Source organism: Rhinoraja longicauda, chromosome 8, assembly GCF_053455715.1.
Source record: "Rhinoraja longicauda isolate Sanriku21f chromosome 8, sRhiLon1.1, whole genome shotgun sequence".
Classification (NCBI taxonomy): domain Eukaryota; kingdom Metazoa; phylum Chordata; class Chondrichthyes; order Rajiformes; family Arhynchobatidae; genus Rhinoraja; species Rhinoraja longicauda.
The window spans coordinates 41,966,365-41,991,181 of NC_135960.1; the positions used below are offsets into that span (position 1 = coordinate 41,966,365).

Here is a 24,817-nt window from a genome sequence, read left to right on the forward strand (position 1 = left end):
ACTAGTTACTGCCTGCCATTCTGAAAGGGACCCATTTATCCCCACTCTTTGCTTTCTGTCTGTCAACCAATTTTCTATCCATGTCAGTACCCTACCTCCAATACCATGTGCTCTAATTTTGCCCACTAATCTCCTGTGTGGAACCTTGTCGAAGTCTTCCTGAAAGTCGAGGTACACTACATCCACCGGCTCTCTCCTGTCAATTTTCCTAGTTACATCCTCAAAGAATTCCAGAAGATTAGTCAAGCATGATTTCCGCTTCGTAAATCCATGCTGACTCGGAACGATCCTGTTACTACTATCCAAATGCTCTGCAATTTCATATTTTATAATTTGACTCCAGCATCTTCCCCACCGCTGATGTAAGACTAACTGGTCTATAATTTCCAGTTTTCTCTCTCCCTCCTTTCTTAAAAAGTGGGACAACATTAGCTACCCTCCAATCCACAGGAACTGATCCTGAATCTATAGAACATTGGAAAATGATCACTAATGCGTCCACAATTTCTAGCGCCACCTCCTTAAGTACCCTGGGATGCAGACCATCAGGCCCTGGGGATTTATCAGCCTTCAGTCCCATCAGTCTTCCTAACACCATTTCCTGCCTAATGTGGATTTCCTTCAATTCCTCCATCACCCTAGGAACTCTACTAGGATTGCCACTAGAACATCTGGGAGATTGCTTGTATCTTCCTGAGTGAAGACAGATCCAAAGTACCGGTTCAACTCGTCTGCCATTTCCTTGTTCCCCATAATAAATTCCACTGCTTCTGTCTTCAAGGGACCCACATTTGCCTTGACTATTTATTTCCTCTTTACATACCTAAAAAAGCTTTTACTATCCTCCTTTATGTTATTGGCTTATTTACCCTCGTACCTCATCTTTTCCCCCCGTATTGCCTTCTTAGTCATCTTCTGTTGCTCTTTAAAAGAGTCCCAATCCTCTGGCTTCCCACTCTTCTTTGCTTTGTTGTACTTCTCTTTAATTTTTATGCTGTCCTTGACTTCCCTTGTCAGCCACGGGTGCCTCTTACTTCCCTTAGAACCTTTCCTCCTCTTTGGGATAAATTGATCCTGCAACTTCTGCATTATTCCCAGGAATACCTGCCATTGCTGTTCCACCATCTTCCCTGCTAGGGCCTCCTTCCAGTCAATTCTGGCCAGCTCCTGCCTCATGCCTCTGTAATCCCCTTTGCTATACTGTGATGTCTCGACCCAAAACATCACCGTCCTTTTCTCCAGAGATTTTGCCTGTCCCGCTCAGTTACTCCAATCTTTTATGTCTATCTTCCATGTAAACAAGCATCTGCAGTTCTTTCCTGCACATATTGTCTGCTCCCAATTTACTCTCCCTTGCTCCTGTGTAATAACTGTGATCTTCCTTGCACCTACTAGGTCGAGGTCCAAAGATTATCCTTATTCAAAACAATCTTAAAACTTATGATTACTATCTCCAAAATGCTCTTCCACTGAAACACCAGGCCAGGCTCGTTTGAGTTGGACTGTCCACGTACTGTTTTAGGAAGCCCTAATAAATTTTGCCCTGTCTAAGGTTATTGCACTATGCCCCAGTCAATATTTGGTAAGTTAAATTTACCCACTGCAATAGCTCTGTTGCTTTTAGACCTTTCTGTAAGCTGTCTTCAGACCTACCTCCCTTTGGCTATTGGGGGACGGCCTGCAGTACAATCCCAGTGGAGTGATTACACCTTTGTTATTTGGAATTTAATAACTGTTGATGCCTGTTTTTGTGTGCTAGCTTCAGGATACTCCAGATGGTCATCGTGCTCCATTTCCCATACAGCAGCGAAGCAGCAGTACTCGTAGTATTGATACTCAAACCCCATCAGGAATGGATCGGAGCAGTACCAGTAGCAGCAGATCCCAATCTGTCTCACCAACATTCCTCACAATAGCCAGCGAGGGTAATGGAGAAAGCCCATGCTACACCGATGACCTTCTTACAGACAGCAGAGAGAAAGGTATTGGGTTATTATTATCACTGAAAAACTTTGTGTGCTATCTAGTCACATCGTACTGTATATGAATATAATCAAGCCACATAAGTACAACAGGTAGTGCAAAGAAAAAATAGGGATAAGGGATGAGGGAAATGAGATATAGACGGTGATGTGGAGAAATAAAGAACAATGAATGAAAGATATGCAAAAAAGTAACTGATAAAGGAAACAGGCTGTCGAGTGAAAATGAGAAGCTTGTGCAACTTGGGTGAGGGAGGGTATAGATAGAGAGGGAATGCCGGGGCTACCAAGTGAGAGAAATTAATCTATCACTGGGTTGTAAGCTGCCCAAGCGAAATATGAGATGCTGTTCCTCCAATTTGCGTTTAGCCTCACTCTGACAATGGAGGAGACCGAGGACAGAAAGGTCTGTGTAGGAATGGGAAGGAGAATTAAAGCATCCAGCAACCGGGAGATCAGGTTGGTCCATTATATGGAACGAGCTGCCGGAGGAGGTGGTTAAGACAGGTGCCTTCTTGACCCGAAAAGTCACCCATTTCTTCTCTCCAGAAATACTGCCTACCCGCTGAGTTACTCCAGCATTTTTTGTCTATCTTCGGTTTAAATCAGCATCTGCAATTCCTTCCTACACAGGTGCTTTCATAATGTTTAAGAAACATTTGGACAGGTACATTGGAAGGATAGGTTTACAGGATTATGCGTTGACAGGTAGGACTAGTGCAGATGAGGCATATTGGTTGGCTTGGGCAAGTTGGACAGAATGGTCTATTTCTACACTGTTATTGTGGCGGCTCCCAAGGGTCGGGCCATACCACTACCGACCCCTCGGCACGGGAATGGACCAGTCCAGGGGGGCGGTCCAGTACTACGTATATAAGGACAAGGTTTGGGGCGCGAAGCTCTTCCAGCAGACTTGACCGGTCTGATAACTGAGGAATAATAAAACAGAACATCCCGAAATACCCGGCTTCTCGCCTTTATTTTGGGCCTCTTCCGACGCGCCACATTGGTGACCTCGACGGTCCATTCATACTAGGAAGGACAAACGATGGATAGCCGACCGTCCATCCGGCTCGCAGGCCGACCAGGCCGCAGCTGTCGACGCGGTAGCCATCAAGCTCCCGACTTTCTGGACCACCCGGGCTCGTGTTTGGTTTTACCAAGCGGAGGCCCAGTTCCAGCTGCGGGGGCATCACAACAGATGATACCTGTTTTTTCCACCTGGTGGGAGCCCTTGACCAGGACACGGCCGAAGAGGTCACGGAGTTCCTCCAGGACCCACCGGCCCACGATAAATATAAAACCCTTAAGGAGCTGCTGCTCCAAACCTACGGGCTAACCCGAATGGAGCGGGCCGAAAGGCTCCTCCACATGCCAGGCCTCGGTGACCGGCGCCCATCTAGCCTCCTGAAGGAGATGGTCGCGCTGCTCGACGGGCACAGACCATGCCTGATGTTTGAGTATACTTACCTAATGGACGGCGTGTGTCGCAGGTTGGATTTCCTGTTCGTCTCCCTCGACGGCATCCTGGTAGCCAGCCGCTCGCGGCAGGAGCACGGTGCCCACCTCCGGCAGCTCTTCCAGCGGCTCAGCGAGCACGGGTTGGCTATCAACCTTGCCAAGTGTCGCTTTGGCGTGGCCACAATTGACTTTCTCGGCCATCGTGTGTCTTCGCAAGGCGCGGTTCCCCTGCCGGACAAAGTCGACGCCATCCGCCGGTTTCCCCGTCCGTCCTCGGTGCGCGGTCTGCAGGAGTTCGTTGGCATGGTGGCGTTTTACCACCGGTTCCTGCCTTCCGCGGCCCACATCATGCGGCCGCTATACGAGCTGCTGGCGGGGAAGCGTACAAACGTCTTGTGGACCGACGAGGCAGTAACAGCCTTCGACGGCGCGAAGGAGGCCCTGGTTCGGGCTGTGCTGCTGGTTCACCCACAGGAGGATGCCCTGACAGCCCTTACGGTGGACGCCTCAGAGTCGGCGATTGGTGCCGTACTGGAGCAACTGACGGACGGGGGTTGGCGCCCCCTGGCCTTCTTCAGCCGGCACCTCAACAACGCCCAGAGGAAGTACAGCGCTTTTGACCGCGAGCTCCTAGCTCTGTACCTGGCCGTGCGCCACTTCCGCTATTTCCTGGAGGGCCGCCCGTTCACCGCATACACGGACCACAAGCCGCTCACGTTCGCCCTGGCAAAGGTCTCCGACCCGTGGTCCGCCCGACAGCAGCGCCATTTGGCGTACATCTCGGAGTTCACCACCTCCATCCGCTTCATCGAGGGGAAGGAAAACCGGTTGGCCGACGCGTTGTCTCGGCCCGCCATCAATGCTGTTTTAGAAGTGGCGCCCGGCATTGATTATTCTGCCCTGGCAGAGGCCCAGCTAACGGACGGGGAGATGCCCGCCTACCGGACTGCCATCTCTGGCCTCTGCCTTGAGGATGTCCCCCTCGGCGCCGGAGGAGCGACGATACTGTGCGATGTGTCGGCAGTTCAGCCGCGCCCCATCGTTCCGGCCAAGTGGCGCCGGAGGGTGTTCGACGTGGTCCACGGGCTGGCTCACCTATCCATTCGGGCGACGACCGCACTGGTAGCTGCGCGGTCATGTGGCATGGTCTGCGCAAGCAGGTTGGCCACTGGGCCCGCACCTGCATTCCGTGCCAGACGGCGAAGATCCAACGCCATGTCCGGGCGCCACTCCAGGAGATCGGGCTACCCTGCCGGCGTTTCGACCACCTGCACGTGGACATTGTGGGCCCTCTCCCGCCGTCCCGGGGCATCACACACCTCCTCACGGTGGTGGACCGCTTCACACGGTCGCCGGAGGCCATACCGCTGGCCGACACAGCCACAGCTACATGCGCTCGTGCATTGGCCGCGCACTGGTTCGCTCGCTTTGGGGTGCTGGTGGTCATCTCATCGGACCGGGGGCCACAGTTCACCTCTGAGCTGTGGTCGGCCATGGCCCACCTGTTGGGCGTGCGGCTGCACCACACCACGGCCTATCACCCGCAGGGAAACGGCCTGGTGGAGAGGTTCCACCGGCAGCTGAAGACAGCGCTGAAGGCGCGACTCTCCGGCCCCGACTGGATGGACGAGCTACCATGGGTCTTGCTGGGCATCCGGACTGCGCCCAAGGAGGACCTGGCTTCATCATCAGCGGAGCTCATATACGGGTCCCCGCTCACGGTGCCCGGGGAGTTCGTGCCGGGGTGAGAGGAACCGCCCTCATCCACCCTACAGCGCCTCCGAGAGCGAGTTGGCAAGCTCGCACCCGTGCCGACGTCCCGCCATGGGACATTCCGCCCTTACGTGCCATTGGCCCTCCAGGACTGCGCCTTTGTGTTCCTGTGCCGTGACGCCCACCGGACGCCACTCCAGAGGCCGTATGAGGGCCCGTACCGGGTGCTGGAGCACGGACAGGCAACCTTTGTTTTGGACATGGGGGGCCGGCCGGAGGCCGTGTCAATTGACCGCCTGAAGCCGGCCCACTTAGACATTGACCAACCGGTGCGGGTTGCCCAGCCTCGGCCACGAGGTCGCCCACCTTTGCGGGTCCCACCACCTGTCCCTCCAACTGTGCCTCCGCCGGCCCCTCTGTCGACCGATTACCGTACGCGGTCCGGTCGGGTTGTGCGACCACCAGTGCGCTTCGTGCCTCCGGTTCTTGGGGGGGGGGTCCTGTGGCGGCTCCCAAGGGTCGGGCCATACCACTACCGACCCCTCGGCACGGGAATGGACCAGTCCAGGGGGGCGGTCCGGTACTACGTATATAAGGACAAGGTTTTGGGCGCGAAGCTCTTCCAGCAGACTTGACCGGTCTGATAACTGAGGAATAATAAAACAGAACGTCCCGAAATACCCGGCTTCTCGCCTTTATTTCGGGCCTCTTCCGACGCGCCACATTATGCACTATTATTTTCCATCTTTCACGTGGGAAATTTCCACTAACAATGGTTGAAATTTGTGGTTTGAAGCCCAAAGAAGTGGTTTGAAGTGAACCATTCATTCTCTTTTATTTAGTTGAAAATTTGTCTGCTGCCTCTTTTGCCAGCCACACTGAAATGTAGTTCATGTAATTTCTGTCCCATGGCACTGAAAAAGACTGCCAAGTGATACTGCTTACTGGGAATATCTGGGAAGAAATGCATTAATATAAGGGTAGATTCCTTCACAATCTAAAGATGGTTCTCTATTTTTCAAAAATTACTCTTTTTGAAGCTTTTGAAGATAAAAATATTCACTGTTTCCATTTGGATCTGGGGCATGAGTTAGTTCACTTTTTTTCTCTTGTTATCCTCAAATGAGAACTACAGTTATAGCTATATTTTATCTTTTTTTACTCTGAAATATTATTGTGCAATGTCAGCCTATATCCTATCATGAACTTCAGATTTCTCCCTGTCCTGTTAACCTTGTGTTGTATCAAGTATTGTACTCATTTTTTAAAAGATATTTTCATGCGTTTGTTTACTAACCCATTTGTGAAGTAGTCAATAATTCTGTTAAAGTTGAAGCAATTACACATTATGATTTTTTTTGCCCCTTTTGCATATTGCAATAAATCTCCTTTAGTTTTATTTCAGGATTCCATCTTTTCTCTTTCACTTTTATCCTCCCTCACCCTCCCATGCCCCTCCCCCCACCCACAAGCTCTGGTTCCCTGGAATAAACTTTGGGATCATTAGGTTGAAGTGCTTTGCTTGGAAATGGCGAGTTTCCACAGGTTTAAAAAGAAAGGCAAGAAGTGCAGGCATCAATATAAATTAAGGCGAGACAAGCCCTTGAGTAGAGAGCTGTAAACCGTCAGTTCAAGCTGATACAAAGGGTACTTATTGTCTTTTCCCTTGTATATTGTTTGGAATAGCTAAGGTTGTTAAGCAGTTTGTAATTGCACCACAGATGGCCAAAATATATTGGCACCTATTATGGTGACAACAGGTTTATTCAAATGACTGTGGCTCTGAGGAGTCCTGAGAAAATAGCAGGCAGAAAGGCCTTCTTTTTAACAGGTCTGATAGCCAATTCTTATCAAGGAGCATCCCAAAGACACCCCTGCTCTCTTGGGTCACCACTAACTAGAATTTGCTTTGTCTGTTACTCTATACTTTTGGTTGTTGATGAAATGCAATGAGTTTATTGCACTGATATACCACCAGGTGGTGCCGCACGATGGATGCCTCGCCTTCAGTCTGTCCCTTTTGAACTCTTTTTTAAATTTTTGATAAGTTTTAAAAGTGTGTGTAAATATTCCCTGGTTTGTTTTATGTGGGGGGTGGGGGAGAGGGTCGGAGGAAACGTTTTTTCAATCACTTACCTTGCAGGAGATGTGATTGCTTTCTGGATCGTATCTCCAGTCGCTCTGCAGCCTAACATCACGGAGCTGGAGGTCTTGCCTGGGACTAACTTTGAGCCCCTGCAGCCTAACATCACGGAGCTGGAGGTCTTGCCTGGGACTTTGAGCCCCTGCGGGAGCGTGGACTCAACATCTGAGCGTGCGATTCCTTGCCTGGGATTGACACTCCAATGCGACCGGCAGACTTTAACATCAAGGAGCTCGCAGTCTCGGGTTGAGACCGGTCGGGAGCTCCAAGCTGCACAACGTTCGACTAGTCCCGACCCGGGATAGATCGCCGGCGCGGGGCTGAGATTCCCCTCCACCCCCCCCCCGATGCAGGAGCTGGATCGCCCAGAAGAGGAAGGCCCGCTACCGGAGTCAAGATCGTCCTGTCAACGGAAGGTTAGAGGCCCCCGACCGCTGGAGGACAAAGAAGGGAAAGATTGAACTTTTATTCGCCTTCCATCACAGTGAGGAATGTGGTGGATGTTCATGTTTAAATGTATTTTGTGTGTTCTGTTGCTTTTTATTGTTATGACTGTATGGCAAATGAAGTTCCTCGTATGTTGCAAAACAGACTTGGCTAATAAAGTATTATTGTGATTGTGATTGATTGTTTTATCAGCTTCCTTCACTCAGCCTGTTCTCAGGAAAAAATGGAGAAGCAGCTCTTCTGTAAACGATTATATATATATATATATATATATATGAGGATCCACTAATTGGGGTGCATTATTATTTTCAGAATATGGAATAGTGTGATAAGGTAGAAGATCAGCTGAATCTTACTGAAAGTCAGATTGGTATCATAAGCTGAAGGACCTATTCCTGTTTCTTTATTTCCTATCTTAGTTAAATATTGGGCCAGGTGCTCCTCTAAATGCACACCTGAAAAAAATGTCTACCACAGATGTAAAAGAACACTTGTACAGCATTTTGGGGATTAATGTAAAGTTATCCACATAGATAGGAAAACCAGAAAGGCAATCTATTATTTAAGTGATAAGAAATTGAGAAATGTTGATGTTAAAATGGATCTGGGTGTCCTTGTGCACTCATCATTGAAATCAAACATCTGTGTACAGTAAATAGTTAACACAAATAGAATGTCGGCCTTCATTAGAGACATAAAGTCATACAGCAAGGAAACAGGCCCTTTAGCCCAACTTGCCCATGTCAACCACCTGCCTGCGTTTAGCCCATATCCCTCTAAACCTTTCCTATTCATGTACCTGTCCACTGTTTTTTAAAGTTGTTATAGTACCTGCCTCAACTACCTCCTCTGGCAGTTCGTTCCATATACCCTCCACCCTCTGTGTGGAAAAAGTTGCCCCCCCGATTCCTATTAAATCTTTCCCCTCCCACCATAAACCTATGTCCTTTGGTTCTTGATTCCCCCGCTCTGAATAAAAGACATTGTTAGAAGTTATTAATCATTGTTGGAGCTTTTCAGTGCAAAAGTGAAGATTAATGCTTGGTGAGCCAACGCCTCGCGTATTGTGTGCAGTTTTGGTATCCTTACCTAAGAAAGCATATATTTTGCATTTAGGTATTGCAGCAAAACCTCACCAGACTGATTCTTGAGATCATGTATGAAGATGGGTTGGGTTGGTTAGGCCTTCATTGACCAGAGTTTAAAAATTGAGAGGGAATTCTATTGAAACAAACAAAATTCTGATTGGACTGGGCAAGTTCTGACAGGACTAGGCAAGACTAGGCCCTAGGATGTGAGAAGAATGCTTGTTTAGGAATGTGCAGTCAAATCTCAGGATACAGGATAAGAAATTTAGGATGGAGATGAGTATTTTCACGGGGAAGTGAACCTTGGAATTTGCTATCAGTGAAAGTGGTGGAGGCCAAGTTTCCGCAGGTAATTAAGAAGGTAATTAGCCTGCTGCAAGAGGTGTCAAGGGCTTTGGGGGAGAATGAGAGAATATTGTATTTGGATAGATTGTCAAGGATTGAATGGCCTGCTCGTGTTTCCTTTTGAATAAACTGTTTTTGGATTTTCTGTCAACAATAGCCTTGCATAAATGTTGAATGCTGTTTTTTGTCCTGTTACAGAAAGTGGTACTAATTCTCCATTACCCAAGTATGCCTCTTCTCCAAAACCAAACAACAGTTACAACTTCAAACGCGAGCCACCTGAAGGATGTGAGAGAGTGAAAGCTTTTGAAGAAACTTCGTAAGTATCTTTCTGTAAGGTACTGTCTAAACCAATTAGAACACATGTACAAAGAACAGAACACAGGACGGTCATGGTGACGCAGCAGTAGAGTTACTGCCTCACAGCGAATGCAGTGCCGGAGACCCGGGTTCCATCCTGACTACGGGTGATGTTTGTACCGAGTTTGTACGGAGTTTGTACGTTTTCCCCCTGACCTGTGTGGGTTTTCTCCGAGATCTTCGGTTTCCTCCCACACTCCAAAGACTTACAAGTTTGTAGGTTAATTGGCTTGGTAAATGTAAAAATTGTCCCTAGTGGGTATAGGTTAGTGTTAATGTTCGGGGATCGCTGGTCGGCGCAAACCAGACAGGATAGGCAGGAGTACGGCAGGGAGCAAGAAGGGACTGTTGGAATAAGTTGCATTTATTTTAATGCAAGAGGCATGACAGGACTGGTAGCTTAATGTTCCAGGATACAGAGGTTATAGGTGAGATATAGATGGGGGTAAAAGAGGAAGAGCAATTGCTTTACTGATTAAGGAGAATGTCACAGTTTTAATCCAAGATGACATTAGAGTGGTAGAGGCATTGAGTATAAGAGGGAAGCCATGAAACAGCTTCACGGGTCATTGGTCTGGCTGCATTTGAAGTATTGTGTGGAGTTCTGATCACCCCAGTACAGGAAGGATGTGGAGGCTTTGTAACTGGTGCAGAGGAGGTTTACCAGAATGATGCCTGCATTAGACGGTATCAGCTACAAGGAGCGGATGGACAGGCTTGGATTGGTTTCTCTGGAATGTCGGAGGTTGGAAGACCCGATAGAAGTATATAAAGTTATAAGAGCATAAGATAGGATAGAAAGTCAAAACCTTTTTCCCAAGATGGGAATATAATACAAGATGGGTGAAACATAGAAAACAGGTGCAGGAGTAGGCCCTTCAAGCCAGCACCACCTTTCAATATGATCATGGCTGATCATCCTAAATCAGTACCCCGTGCCTACTTTTTCCCATATCCCTTGATTCCGTTAGCCCTAAGAGCTAAATCTAACTCTCTTGAAAACATCCAGTGAATTGGTCCCCACTGCCTTCTGTGGCAGAGAATTCTACGGATTCACAACTCCGGGTGAAAATGTTTCTCCTCATCTCAGTCCTAAATGGCCCACCCCTTATTCTTAAACTGTGACCCTTGGTTCTGGACTCCCCCACCATCGGGAACATTTTTCCTGCATCTAGCCTGTCCAATCCCTTAAGCATTTTATATGTTTCTATGAGATCCTCTCTCATCCTTCTAAATTCCAGAGAATACAAGCCCAGTCGACCCATTCTTTCATCATATGTCAGTCCCGCCATCCCAGGAATTAACCTGGTAAACCTACACTGCACTCCCTCGATAGCAGGAATGTCCTTCCTCAAATTAGGAGACCAAAACTGCACACAATACTCTAGGTGTGGTCTCACCTGAGCCCTGTACAACTGAAGTAGGACCTCCTTGCTTCGAAACTCAATCCTCTTGCAATGAAGGACAACATGCCATTAGCTTTCTTCACTGCCTGCTGTGCATGCATGCTCACTTTCAGAGACTGATGTACAAGGATATCCAGGTCTCGTTGCACCTCCCCTTTTCCTTATCTGACACCATTCAGATAATAATCTGCCTTCCCGTTCTTGCCACCAAAGTAGATAACCTCACATTTATCCACATTATACTGCATCTGCCATGCCTCTGCCCACTCACCCAACCTATCCAAGTCACCCAGCAGCCTCATAGCATCCTCCTCGCAGCTCACATTGCCACCCAGCTTTGTGTCATCCGCACACTTTGAGATGTTACATTTAATTCCCTCGTCTAAATCGTGAATATATATTGTAAATAACTGGGGTCCCAGCACTGAGCCTTGCGGAACCCCACTAGTCACGGCCTGCCATTCTGAAAGGGACCCGTTAATTCTTACTTTTTGCTTCCTGTCTGCCAACCAGTTCTCTATCCATGTCAATACCCTACCCCCAATACCATATGCTCTAATTTTACACACTAATCTCTTGTGTGGGATTTTGTCAAAGGCTTTTTGAAAGTGCAGATACATCACATCCACTAGCTCTCCCTTATCCATTCTACTTGTTCATCCTCAAAAAATTCCAGAAGATTAGTCAAGCATGATTTCCCCTTCATAAATCCACGCTGACTTTGATCGATCCTGTCACTGCTTTCCAAATGCGCTGCTATTAAATGTTTCATCATCGACTCAAGCATCTTCCCCACTACCGATCTAAGGCTAACTGGTCTATAATTCCCCGTTTTCTCTCTCCCTTCTTTCTTAAAAAGTGGGGTTACTTTGGCTACCCTCCAGTTCACAGGAACTGATCCAGAGTCAAAAGAACATTGGAAAATGATCACCAATGCATCCACGATTTCCAGGGCCACCTCGTGGAGTACTCTGGGATGCAGACCATCAGGCGCTGGGGATTTATCTGCCTTCAGTCCCAATAGTTTACCTAACACCACATCTGCCTAATGTGGATTCCCTTCAGTTCCTCCCTCCCACTAGATCCTCGGTCACCTAGTATTTCTGGGAGATTGTTTGTGTCTTCCTTAATGAAGACAGAACCAAAGTACTTGTTTAATTGGTCTGCCATTTTCCTTGTTTCACCCCTCCCAACCCTTCCTAATTCGGCGGAAAGTTTCCGCTTTCTTATTTCATTTCCGCCATTCTGATTTTGCTTCACATTTTTCTGCAAAACTGTTGGTGGTGTTATGCAGTTACGCGAGTGGCATTTAAGAGTCTTTTGGATAGGGACATGGGTATGCAGGGAATGGAGGTATATGGATTATATGCAGGCAGATAAGAGTTGGCCTTGGCATCAAGTTCTGCACAGATATTGTGGGCCGAAGAACCTGTTCCTGCGTGATACTGTACTATGTTCTATGATGGTTCGTCCAGTGGGACTAAATGGGGGGAGCTGAGAAATAAAAGAGGAATGAACACCTTGTTGCGAAAGTACTAAAGGTTCCAAAATAGTGAATGGGAATTAGAAGAACAAATATGCTGGGAGATTGTAGCTAGGTGCAAGACTAATAGCGTTGTGCTAGTGGGTGAAAAGGCTTTCCCAATTTAGGCTGGGACTGTCATGGTGCAAACGCTTAGATGGGGTGAAATCTGTCAAATGTGATCAGGAATGTTTACTGAGCAAATATGTAAAAGGCCCTGTAAGGGAGAGGGCAAAGCTCGACCTACCCATGGGAAATTGGAAAGCGACTGAACTATTGGTGGGTGAACCTTTTGGGATATCCGAGGGCACCGTGGGAAGCTGGAGAAGAAATTGCAGGGGCCCTGGCTGAGATATATTAGTCATCATTAAATATGACAGTGAGGTGCCGGAAGATTGGAGGGTGGTAAATGTTGTGCCTCTAAATAAGAAGGGCTGCAAGGAAAAGCCTGGGAACTACAGGAAACACAAACCAGTGTCTGATATCTGTGGTCGGAAAATTACCAGATAGTATTTTGAGGGATGATTGCAGAGTTCAAAGGTGCAAAGGTCAGTTTTTTATATGTATTTAGATAGACAAATGTTGATTAGGGATAGTCAGCATGGTTTTGTACATGGGAGATCGTGCCTCGCGAATCTGATTGAGTTTTTTGAAGATGTGACCGAAAAGGTTGATGAGAGCGAAGCTGTAGACATTGTATATGTGGATTTCAACAAGGCATTTGGCAAGGTCATGCATGATAGGATGCTCTGGAAGGTTGGATCGCTTGGGATCTAAGGAGAGTTAGCCGATTGGATAGAAAATTGGCTTAATGGAAGGGAGCAAAAGATGATGGTGGAAGGTTGTTTATCGAACTGGAGGCCTATGGCTAATGATGTGCCTCAGAGTTCGGTGCTGGGCCCATTGCTGTTTGTAATCAATATCAATGATTTGAATGACAATGTACAAGCCAAGATAAATAAGTTTACAGATGACACTATAGTGGGTGGTATTGTAGATAGTGAAGATGTTTGTCAAAAATTGCAGAAGGGTCTTGATTGGTTGGGCTGAGGAATGGTTAATGGTGTTTAATACCGATAAGTGCGAGGTGTTGTATTTTGGGAAGTCTAACCAGGGCAGAACCTACACTGAATGGCAGGGCTCTGAGAAATGTTGTGGAGCAGAGGGATCTAGGAGTGCAGCTACATAGTGAAAGTGGCGTCACAGGGGGATGGGGTGGTCAAGATGGCTTTTGGCTCACTGGTCTTCATTAGTCACGGTATGAGGCACCCAGGATGAGATGTTCCATACCAGGACATCAAGATGTCCTCATTCTTTAGGGAACGGGGTTTCCCCTCTTCTATCCTCGTATTAGTCACATCAGTATCCCGCTACTCAAGCTCCCCCTCCCTCCAGTCGCCATTGCGTACAGCACATAATCCCCTCCGACATTTTCGCCACCTCCAACGGGATATCACCACTAGCCACATCTTCCCATCTCCACTCCTTTCTGCTTTCTGCAGAGACCATTCATCTGTAACTCCCTGGTTAACTCATCCCTGAACAATTTGCATGGTTCATTGAGATTGGGCCACATTTTCAGAAATTTATGATTTGTCTGGGTAGAGCCCAAGTGATTGGAGTATCTAGAACCAGTATTCACAGGTTGGGGTCACACAGTATGCAAGAAAATGGAGCAAGAGAAGGCTATCAGATCCTTCAGGCCTGCCCCACCATTTACTTCTGATTGTGACTGATCTCTACTGGCCTCATTTAGCCACTGGCAAAGACTGGAAAATAACCAATTTGATCCTTTGTTTAAGACGGACAATTTTGGATATTTGAGCAAATTATAGAATGGTGAGCCATTCATCAGTCTCAGGGAAATTGTTGGAGTAGATTCTTGGAGATAGGATTTACTTGCATTTGGAAAAGTACTGATTTAGTAGGAACAGTCAGAGTATGGCTTTGTGTTGGAGAGGTCATGTTTCACAAACTTGATTTTTGTTTTTTGAGGAGGTAACAAAAATAATTGAGTATAGGACAGTGGCTATTGTCTACATAGATCTCAGTTAAAAAAATTGACAAGGTCCGTCTCTGGAGAAATTGGACAAAATTAATTGTTTTTACTGGAGAGATGGAGGGAAGCTTTATATAAGTTTATACGGTTATGAGGCATAGATAGAGCTGAATGTCAGTGTTTTTCCCCAAGGTAGAATGTCTAGAGGACATCTTTTTAAAGTAAGAGGGGAAAAGTTAAAAGAAGATTTAGGAGACCATCATGTAATTACCCATTTTTAATATTTCTAATGATCCAACTTCCACTACCTGCCTGGGCTACGATTTTCAGAGGTTTACCACTGTCTGCATGAAGAAATTTCTATGTACCTCAGTTTTAAATGACCAGATATGGCTTGTAGTTATGACCTCATGATCATGACTCTCCCTCAAGTGAAAACATCCTAACATCTACCCTGTCAATAGACAAAATGTTGGAGTAACTCAGCGGAATAAACAGCATCTCTGGAAAGAAGGAAGTGGTGACGTTTAGGGTCAAGACCCTTCTTCAGAAAAGTTAACCATTCTTTCTCAACAGAGATGCTGCCTACCCTGCTGAGTTATTCCAACATTTTGTGTTTATTTTTGATGTAAACCAGCACCTGCAATTAATACACATTTCATCTATCCGGTCAAGTCTCTAGGATATTTTACATGTTTGAATAAGGTCATCTCTAATTCCTCTAAACTCCAAGGAATACAGAGCCTAACAAATTAGTCTCTCTTGGTCAACCTCTCATCCCAGGAATAAAAAGGACACAAAGTGCTGAAGTCAGGCAGCATCTCTGAAGAACATGAATAGGTGACATTCATGTTGGAACATATAAACATTAAATTATAAAAGCTAGATGCAGGAAAAATGTTCCCAATGTTGGGGGAGTCCAGAACCAGGGGCCACAGTCTAAGAATAAAGGAGAGGCCATTTAAAACTAAGATGAGAAAAAACTTTTTCACCCAGAGAGTTGTACATTTGTGGAATTCTCTGCCACAGAAGGCAGCAGAGGCCAATTCAATGGATGAATTTAAAGAAAGTTAGATAGAGCTCCAGGGGCTAGCGGAATCAAGGGATATGGGGAGAAGGCAGGCACGGGTTACTGGATGGTCAGCCATGATCACAATGAATGGCGGTGCTGGCTCGAAGGGGCCAAATGGCCTCCTCCTGCACCTATTTTCTATGTTTCTAACCCATCCTGAACTGAAACGTGATCTTGTGGCGCGTCGATAAAGGCCCGAAATAAAGGCAAGGAGCCACAATCTATCCATGTTCACCAGAGATGCTGTCTGACCCGCTGGGATACTCCAGCTCATTGTTTCTTTTTTTGTAAACCAGTATCTGCTCTTCCATGTTTCATATCCCAGGAATTAGCCCCATGAATCTTGTTTGTCCTGCCTTTTTTTTTACTATATATTTGCATTACTATATCATTTATAGGTAAGGGGATCAAAACTATATTCCTTATCCAGTTGAGGTTTCACCAACACCACATACGATTGCAGCAAAATCAAAATCTATTTTTCAACTCCAGCCCCGTTGCAAATGTGTTGAACAGCTACATCTCTTGATTCTAAAAGCCTGCATCCGAAGGCTGCACAGGAGGTGGCTGTGGAGATGACACTTCTTGACACTCAATTTGCCAGAGGAGGTAATTGAGGCAGGTTGTGTAACACCATTTAAGAGATACTTGGACAGGTACATGGATAGGAAAGTTTAGAGGGATATGAGCCAAATGCGGGCAAATGGGACTAGCTTAGATGGAACTTGGTCGGCAAGTACGAGTTGGGCCATGGGGCCTGTTTCCATGCTCTTTGGCTCTTTGATTCTATGATACATGGCAGTATCAATCAGGCTGGATGTTGCCCGGGTCTTACTGTACACTGTTTAATACTGTGGAAGTGAGAATGGAGCACATATTAACAATATTGACTTTATGAAGGGGAGTTTATAGACAGAGCATCAAGATGTTTGACCCTAGAATACTAGCTCAAGGAAGTCCTGCAACGTTGTCCTGGGATTGTGAAAGCCTCCCAACCACTCCTGTATGTTATGACTCCAGCTAGTGCCATTGATTCTCATTTCATTGCTTATGCAAGTATTTAGAAATCAAGAGTTGCACTGTTAACCCTGGAATTTAGATTATTTGTCCGTATTTAAATTAATAATAATGTAATGAGACCTGGAATAAAATGCCTCCTGCCCAATTTGAGTATTAATGAGCATCTTATTTGGGAATTGATACAATATCATTTTCATTCATATATCTTGCATTAGTTTACAGTAGTCTGCTTGGTTGCTCATTGGACAGATTGGATATATCCTTTTGTCAATGAGCCATAGCTGAACCACATTATTACAGCTTTGCTGTTGTTCTCTATTTACAGCTAACAAACTTATTTTGAAGTATTATGGTGCAATTTCGCAAATATATACAAAACACATCAGCATTATTGCTGGTTTGAGGAAAAGTAAATAATCAAGAACTTAACTTTCCTCTGAAATATCCTGTTGTGTGGGTAAATTTATTGTCCCTCTATCACACAGAAATCTCAACAATACACATTTGGTATACAGTCATTTGGTTGACACTCAACTTACTGAAATGAGACTGGCATATTGAAGCTTGTGAGCAAGACTGGAAGCAGGTTGCTTATTGATTAACCTTGAAGACAGACTGGGTTTTTTAAAAACCTTGTTTTTTGCCTAATGCTGCATTTTCTTGATTTCAGACCAAAGCAGCTTCATGAAATTCCTCAGTTCTTCTGTCCAGATAAAAACAAGGTGAACTTTATACCGAAAAGTGGCTCTGCTTTCTGTCTGGTCAGTATCCTGAAGCCACTACTACCTACGCAAGATCTAGCACTGAAGAACTCCAACCATGGCCTCATAGTCCCAGCAGCAATCTTACCTACAGTATCTCTGGCACAGCCTCTGCCAACGCACATGGAGCAAGATAGAATTTCAAGAGGCACCTGCATGGGCCTCCTGCAGTCTTCAGTACACCAGTATTCAGCACAGACAGAAGAGTTGGAGAAATAACCCAGTGAAGCAGGCCTTCATTGGAGAAACCTACCACAGCGTCACATATCTGCAACTTATCAATAAGATTTCTGGCCCCAGGGTACAGCAAAAGGCAGGTGGGAGGGTGTAGGGTGGTGGGAGGGTGGGTCACAGGGTCCAATCAAACCCAACAGCAACTTTTAAGGAAATGCCTTCCTCTAGACCTTTTCACAATGGGGGATGATTTTGGTAGGTGCATGATGTTTGGCGTTTTTTTAGTGTGGAGTATCCCCCCCCCCCCCCCATGGGCACAAGGACTAAAGACAAAATCTGCGGAAAGCCACAAACTTCAAGGTGATTGGGCAAAATGTTACTTGAAAGGACCATAGCTGTCACTATTTTCCCTTCCTCTGTGGAACCTTATCTTTTTATGGTTCCTGTTCTGTTTACATTTAAATAAAGATTATATATATTATATATAAAGTTAACATATCCAAGTTAATCAAAGGCAAATGGAAGCCAGCTTTACACTAGTGCAACACTTGAGTGCTACAGTAGTTCCGTTCTCAGGAAATTTTCCTTGTTTCATTTGTACTATTGTAATTTACTATATCACTGGTCACTTTCACATGAGAAGACATGACCAATACTAAAAATTTCCCAGATTATGGCAAGTTGCTGTTTTGCGCTTATTAGCATGGAAGTCATAGAGTGGGATAATGAGTGAAACAATGTGAAGGCATTTTGTTGTCTTGTTGTTATTGACGGACTATTATGATCACACCATTGCAAACTGTATTTTGAAACAGTATGACACCAGGTAGATATTTAAGGTAGACACAAAATGCTGGAATAACTCAACGGGACAGGCAGCATCTCTGGAGAGAAGGAATGGGTGACGTTTCGGATCGAGACCCTTCTTCAGGCTCAGTCTGAAGAAGGGTCTCGACCCGAAATGTCACCCATTCCTTCTCTCCAGAGATGCTGCCTGTCCTATTGAGTTACTCCAGCATTTTGTGTCTAACTTTGATTTAAACCAGCATCTGCAGCTTTCCAATACAGTTAGATATATAATCAGCTCTTTGATAGTGTTCTTGCTTTAGTTAGAAACGGTTGGATTTCATCTTTTCTGAAGATGCACTGGGAGCTTATATTTTGGATTTGGTGTCCAGAGTTTTAACTCCTCATGTTGGATATTTAAAGGGTGTTTTTATAAGAGCCTTTGACTTGGAACAAACACTCGTAGTATTTTAAAATGAATTGTTCATCTTTGGAATACCTGATGAGCCTTTACTGCTTTTCCATGTGGAAAATTTATTTCCTTGGAGAATAAAGAAGGTTATCTCCTTGTATTTTAAATATTCAAGATCCTTGAAACGGTGGTAATAGTGAACTTTGCATTATTCATTCAACAAATCATACACATTTTTGTACTGTTTGTGTTGAAATTGCCAGTAGTACTTAAAGATTAAAGAATGTAAAAACTTTGGCCACAAATGCTGCAAGTTCTTATCAATGATGATAAATAATCATTTGCTTTTTATAAGGATGATTTTAGCATTGTGACTCAGTAATGTAGATCATTTAGGTTGACACCTTTGCCAGTAAGAGCAAATATCATTGAGGTCAGACCAGCTAACATCTGAAATGTCAGGACAAACTCCAATTTTCAACTGTCTCATTTCATTTAACTGCAGTATTTATTAGGTTTGGAAATTTAGATGGAGTCTGACAAAATACATTTGCCTACTCATACTTAAGGGTGTAAATTAGCACTGTAGATCACTGTCAATCTTTTGTCAATGTATTAGAATTCTTGTGTGTAGAGTTGTAAAGTCCACAGCATAATTTTAGATGATGGAGATATAAAGAACTTGATGTTTCAAAGTGCTAGTATTAGTTAGTATAGGCTCTATAGTCACCCCGAAAGATTGATCTGGTTTTGGAGGATCGAGTTGTGTCGATGCATGACTTAGCAGGAAGCCTTGGACTGCCCCTTTCCAATCCCAAAGGCATTGTAAGCATCACTACTTATGGCAAACAAATAGTAACTTCTGTTATGGAAACAGGACAAGGACTGTGTTACAATCAATGGTTGGGTGCAGTTGTAAGATGCGTGCCATCTGAAGAGTGGCAAATGTTCACTCCATTGAAGCAACACTGGCTTCAAAGTGTCCATGTATTTGCATAAATATTGCAATCATAAAGCATTAAAATAATACTTTGTATGAGTAGCTCTTGCTCACATCAAACGTCCCTTAACAGTTGTTGCAAATATGGTAAATGATCAATCTCCATAATAATAGCAGTCCTGGGGTAAGAAGGCACACTGCTTTACCTTCCTCGTGTTCTCCAGTAACACTCATTCCCATAGATGAAATCCCTAAATAGAGACCTGCAATAAAAATATCGTGTTAACTAGTCTTCAGGCTGTGTGTAATTAAGCAAAAGCTTAGAAGTTATCACTTGGACATAACATTTGGTCTCTTGCAGATCTACAATTAAATGATCTTCATCCTCTGAAGACCTAATTCAAAATGGCTTCAACTGAGGAATCAAAAAGCAAAAAATAATGCTGGAATGCTGGGTAAAAACACAATACTTGAGACACTAGTACAGCATCGGTGGGGAGAAAAGCAGATCAATAAAATTTAATCATTTAATATTTTTTCAACATGATAATATTTTTTCTCTATTTATAGATACTGCCTGAATTGCTGAGTATATCCAACATTTTCTATTTTTATTTCACTGTGAGCTTACTGCTGCATAAATAGATGCTTGAAGATATGGGGCAGAACTGTTAATGGAGTTTTAACTAATTCCCTTTGAAGTATGGTTTCCATAGTAACTGAATCATGATGTCAATAATTAAAATCTACAAAATTGCTCACAACCAGGTTATGCATGATCACTATGTACTGTTATCAAAAGAATTAGAACGTTAGAAATATATACAAACTAAATGGACTCTGCCTCAGATATCTGGATCAGCTTTCACTGACAGTAGAGGCCATTTTATCTATTGTGGAGATGTCAGTTACCAGGGAAGTAATACCCATTAGTCTCATTCCCTCTCCTTACTTCCCTGTCGCCCTGCAACTTCTTCTCTCCAACATATCGAACAGTTCCCCTCTGATTCCTTTTGCAGTTAACAATGTACAATAGCTAATTAAATGGCGCAGTGGTAGAGTTGCTGCCTTACAGCGCCAGAGGCCCGGGTATGTTCCTGACTATGGGCACTGTCTGTACAGAGTTTACATTCTCCCTGTGACCATGTGGGTTTTCTCTGGGTGCTCCAGTTTCCTCTGCGCTCCCAAGATGTGTAGGTTTGTAGATTAACTAGCTTCAGTAAAATTGCAAATTGTCCCTAGTGCTAGTGATTGCTGGTTGGTGCCGATTAGGTGGGCCAAAGGGCCTGTTTCCGCACTGTATCTCAATTCTAAAGTCCAATTTACCAGCACATCTTTGGGATGGGTGGAAATTGGGACATATGAAGAAAACCACACAGTCGTGAAGAAAATATGATGAAATTCTGCAGAGCAGCAACTGAGGTCAGGATTGAACCAGGTCCCTGGAGTCCAGACAGCAACACTGCAGTATTTTGTTGACCAGGATTGAATCCATTATGCATGGTATAACCCATCATTGTCTTGTACAAAATGAGTTCAGTGCCCTAACCCTCATTAATCACCACCTTTTTTAAACTGGCATTTTTGACAACTACATTTCTTTGTGCCACTTTCCATTTCACATTCTCGTAATATAATGAAGAGGACCAGACCAATTTCATAGCATTTCTTGGTGTTCTTATAACTAGTCCAGAAGGTCCTAAACTTAAGAATACTTCCTGGTTCTCCTGTTGCTTGTAGATCCCAATAGCATGTATCCTAAACTCTGAATACCAACATCTCTCCTGATTACCCATGCGACCGTCTCCCTTGTTATCTCCAACCCAATCAGAAGAAGGGTTCTGTCTAACCAATTTCTAAAATTCACAGCTTTATCCATATCATGACCAATCCTATAATTCACTGAACTCATAACCTCATCATTATCTCTACTCTCTTCAGTCCTTTCCTTAATAAAGGCCTTACCATCAGTAAAGTGGTCTTGTACTTCTCATCACCAATGGACACAGTGGCCTCGTCACTTCACAAGATCTAAACTGCCCAAAATACCATCACAGTGACTGAATTCAATTGCCTGCCCTTCATCCACAATCTGTTTATAGATTTGGTACCCATCTTCTATGTAAACAACATGTTGATATTATTATGTCCTGTGTATTAACTCTTCCTTTGCAACTGCTTCAACTTGTACTATTTTTCCACAAGAAGGCACTATCCATCCTCATATTCTCACTGTAACACTGCTTTTTTCATTCCTACAATCATATGGATGGATATGCCTCTCAACTTTCATAACAGTCAAAACATCTAACATTCCATTTTCCATAACAAACGACGTGCGAAGCTTCCCACCTTTCCACACTTATCACAGCTTGCTTTGATCTGCTTGTCAGATGGGCACTGCTTATGCTTTTCAAAAGCACTATATTGCATGAAACCTTCATCTCACTGTTCATACATGGGATTTTGTTCAAAATATCACGATGATCCTAAGTCTCACTACAACATCCAACACATCTCTACCATTACCTGTACTCCAGTTATTATTCTTATTCCTATGACATCAGGCGCCAGCCCACCACAATATAATTATTAACTGTAACCACCTCATTGCTGAAATCTGCCATGAAAACCATTGCTGGCACCTTTTATTATCCATGTCATCAGATTTTAAAACATAGTTGAGATCAATTTGGAAAGTCATATTAAAGGCAGGATGGCAATCATGGGTGGTAGTTTTAAAAATGAAGAGCCAAGGCCATCTTTGCAAGAAGCTCAAATCTTTACTGACTTCCATTGCAGCACCAAAATCAAATGGAGATTACAATTTAGGCTTGTAGTGATTTAATTAATTAAAATTGCCATCCTCAGTATCTTGTGTGCATAAACGTTTACCTTAAATGATCAGGAAAACCTGCTCCATAGTGCATTTTTCTCACAATGTCCCAGTGATTAACCCATCAAGGATTAATTTTCTCTGGGCTGATTTCCCTTCCAGAACAAAAAGCAGCATAAGGGAGTCTTGACACCAACATTCATAACCTGTCCTATGGGTCCACTTCCCTGGCCGAAGATGTTTGGCCAGGAGGAACTACTCCAGTTTGCTGTAACAATCTGTAACTTTGAGGCACGAGTTGACAAGATTGTGGCTTGCTGGCATTTATTGATCACTTTATGAATCTGCATCACAAGAGTAGTAAATACCAACTGTCTTGCAAGGTTGCCATTTCATAATTTCTCTTACAAACTGTTTGATGTCTGGCATGTCACAGAAATACAATACCATGGTTTAGAAGCTTCTGGTCAGCCAGTTCAGCCATGCTGTGTGATCATGCTCTTCTGTTCACTTTCACTGCCTTTCAATTACAAAGTATTATTGTATTTTCTTCCTTTGCCAAAATATAACTACTTCTGAAGAAACTTCTCATTTATAAACACAGGAAACATTTTTATCTTGGTATATTTGAAAGCTAAAGTTTTAAGAACTGTTGTTTCAATAACTGAGTACCTATTCAATTACTTTGTGAATTGAGTACATGTGCACTCATCCCTACTGAGGAACTTGCCATCTAATACTGACCTTGCTTATTTGCTCTTTCATTATTCTTCCCCCATATTTTTAAATTTCCTCGATAATACACATCGCTCTGCTCAAAACAGATGGAAGCCCAATCTAAGAAAGGAATTGGTAACTGTAGTCATTGATTCTGTTCTGTTTAAGTAAATAAATGCTAAAACTTGTAGCAAAATATTCACACTATCCTCAACGATGACTGGACTGTTGTATGCAACCTAACAAAGCTCTGAAATATTGATTGGTCTCAAACAAAGTATATTAATATTTCACTGGCAAAGACTCTCATCAGATAATAATCACAGAAGTTCAATAAAACGAGTTTTGGAAACGAGCCATTGGTAATCAAAGCATTGGGAGGGGAGATTAAACCTTTCCAATTATTATTCATTTTCTCATGTGAAAGAGGCCTTTGTTTACCCAGGCTGGGCATTTATCAGTGTTTAACATGTCTTAAAATTGCTTAGGCTTTTCACAGAAATTTGGGTAAAGAAAAATGTTTAAATTGTTTGTATGGTTGGGAAAGTTATACAGTAAATGTAATGTCTATTTTCTAAAGCTCTAATGCTAAATTTTGTGTACTAAGTCTAGAAATAGTCTCATGGATTTCAAGATAAACTTGCAGCAATCTAATCCATACATTAAGCTAACATTTGAGAGACACTGGATCTGCTATTGTAACAATGGGTCTGCTTTAATAGATCAAAAACCCTTTACTGACTATTTTCTAAATTATAAGAAAAAGTAATTCGCATTAATGTAGCACATTTCACATCCTGAAGATATAGCATGGTTAGCCAATGAATTAAAATATTCTTGCATATGTGGTATGATCTGATGGATGCTCTGCCATTTTACTTTTCTGGCATATATCCTTGAAGCTAACTGAGGTGATCCTGATAAATCATTTGTTTGATAATTCCATCATTTCGGGAGAAAGAAATTGAACTGTTTTTGAAACATAATCTATCGGTTATAAATTCTAAACTGAAAGTTTGAAAAGGAATGCAGTGCTCACTAACAGAGAAACTGCTTTTCTTTGCTAAAAAGCCAGGTATTTGCAGAGAGTTCAGCCAGGAAGTATATTATTGAATTTAATTGTAAATCTTTTGAATTTTCTTCACTAATGACCAAATTACCTTGCAACAATTGCAGGTAAGAAGACTGGCTTACAATTGTTCTTTAGGACTGTGCAGTGTGCTTTTTTTTTTGCTCATTATTGATTTCTTCCCTTGTTACCTGGTCCCAGAGGTGGTCTCCATTTCTCCGTTTTTCCCCCTCTCACTTTCTTTCACACCCATTCGCAAGTTATGCCCTGCCTCTTCTAGGGAGGCTACAATTGAAATTGGAGATTAATGCATGCAAGGATACCGTCCAATAGGCTTTAGGCCATCAGTCAGAGATCAGATTTTATGGTTCATTCCTGCCTTTGTCGCTTTGCCTTCATTGGCAATGGCTGCTTGTAGAAAAGTGCACAACCCTTCCCTCAGTTTTGGTTGGTGCAGCTAGTTGGACCTAGCCAGCGAAGCTGATGGATGTCTTTGGGTAGGCATGGAAAACAGCAGCAGCTCTTCAATGCCATTTGTCAGCCTGTGCTGTAAACTGAGGTAGA

At 43.9% G+C, this 24,817-nt stretch overlaps 1 protein-coding gene across 2 annotated transcripts in view; it reads left to right on the forward strand.

Annotated features, from left to right (window-relative positions):
• LOC144596267 (protein FAM117B-like) overlaps positions 1-17,630 on the forward strand; it is an 82,882-nt gene extending 65,252 nt beyond the window's left edge. For both annotated transcript variants that reach the window (XM_078404487.1, XM_078404488.1), the window contains 3 exons: positions 1,760-1,982; positions 9,378-9,498; positions 17,229-17,630. In XM_078404487.1, the coding sequence (XP_078260613.1) occupies positions 1,760-1,982; positions 9,378-9,498; positions 17,229-17,538 (654 nt within the window). In that variant the 3' untranslated portion in view covers positions 17,539-17,630. The remainder of the gene's footprint in view (positions 1-1,759; positions 1,983-9,377; positions 9,499-17,228) is intronic.
• The last annotated feature ends 7,187 nt before the right edge of the window (positions 17,631-24,817 follow it).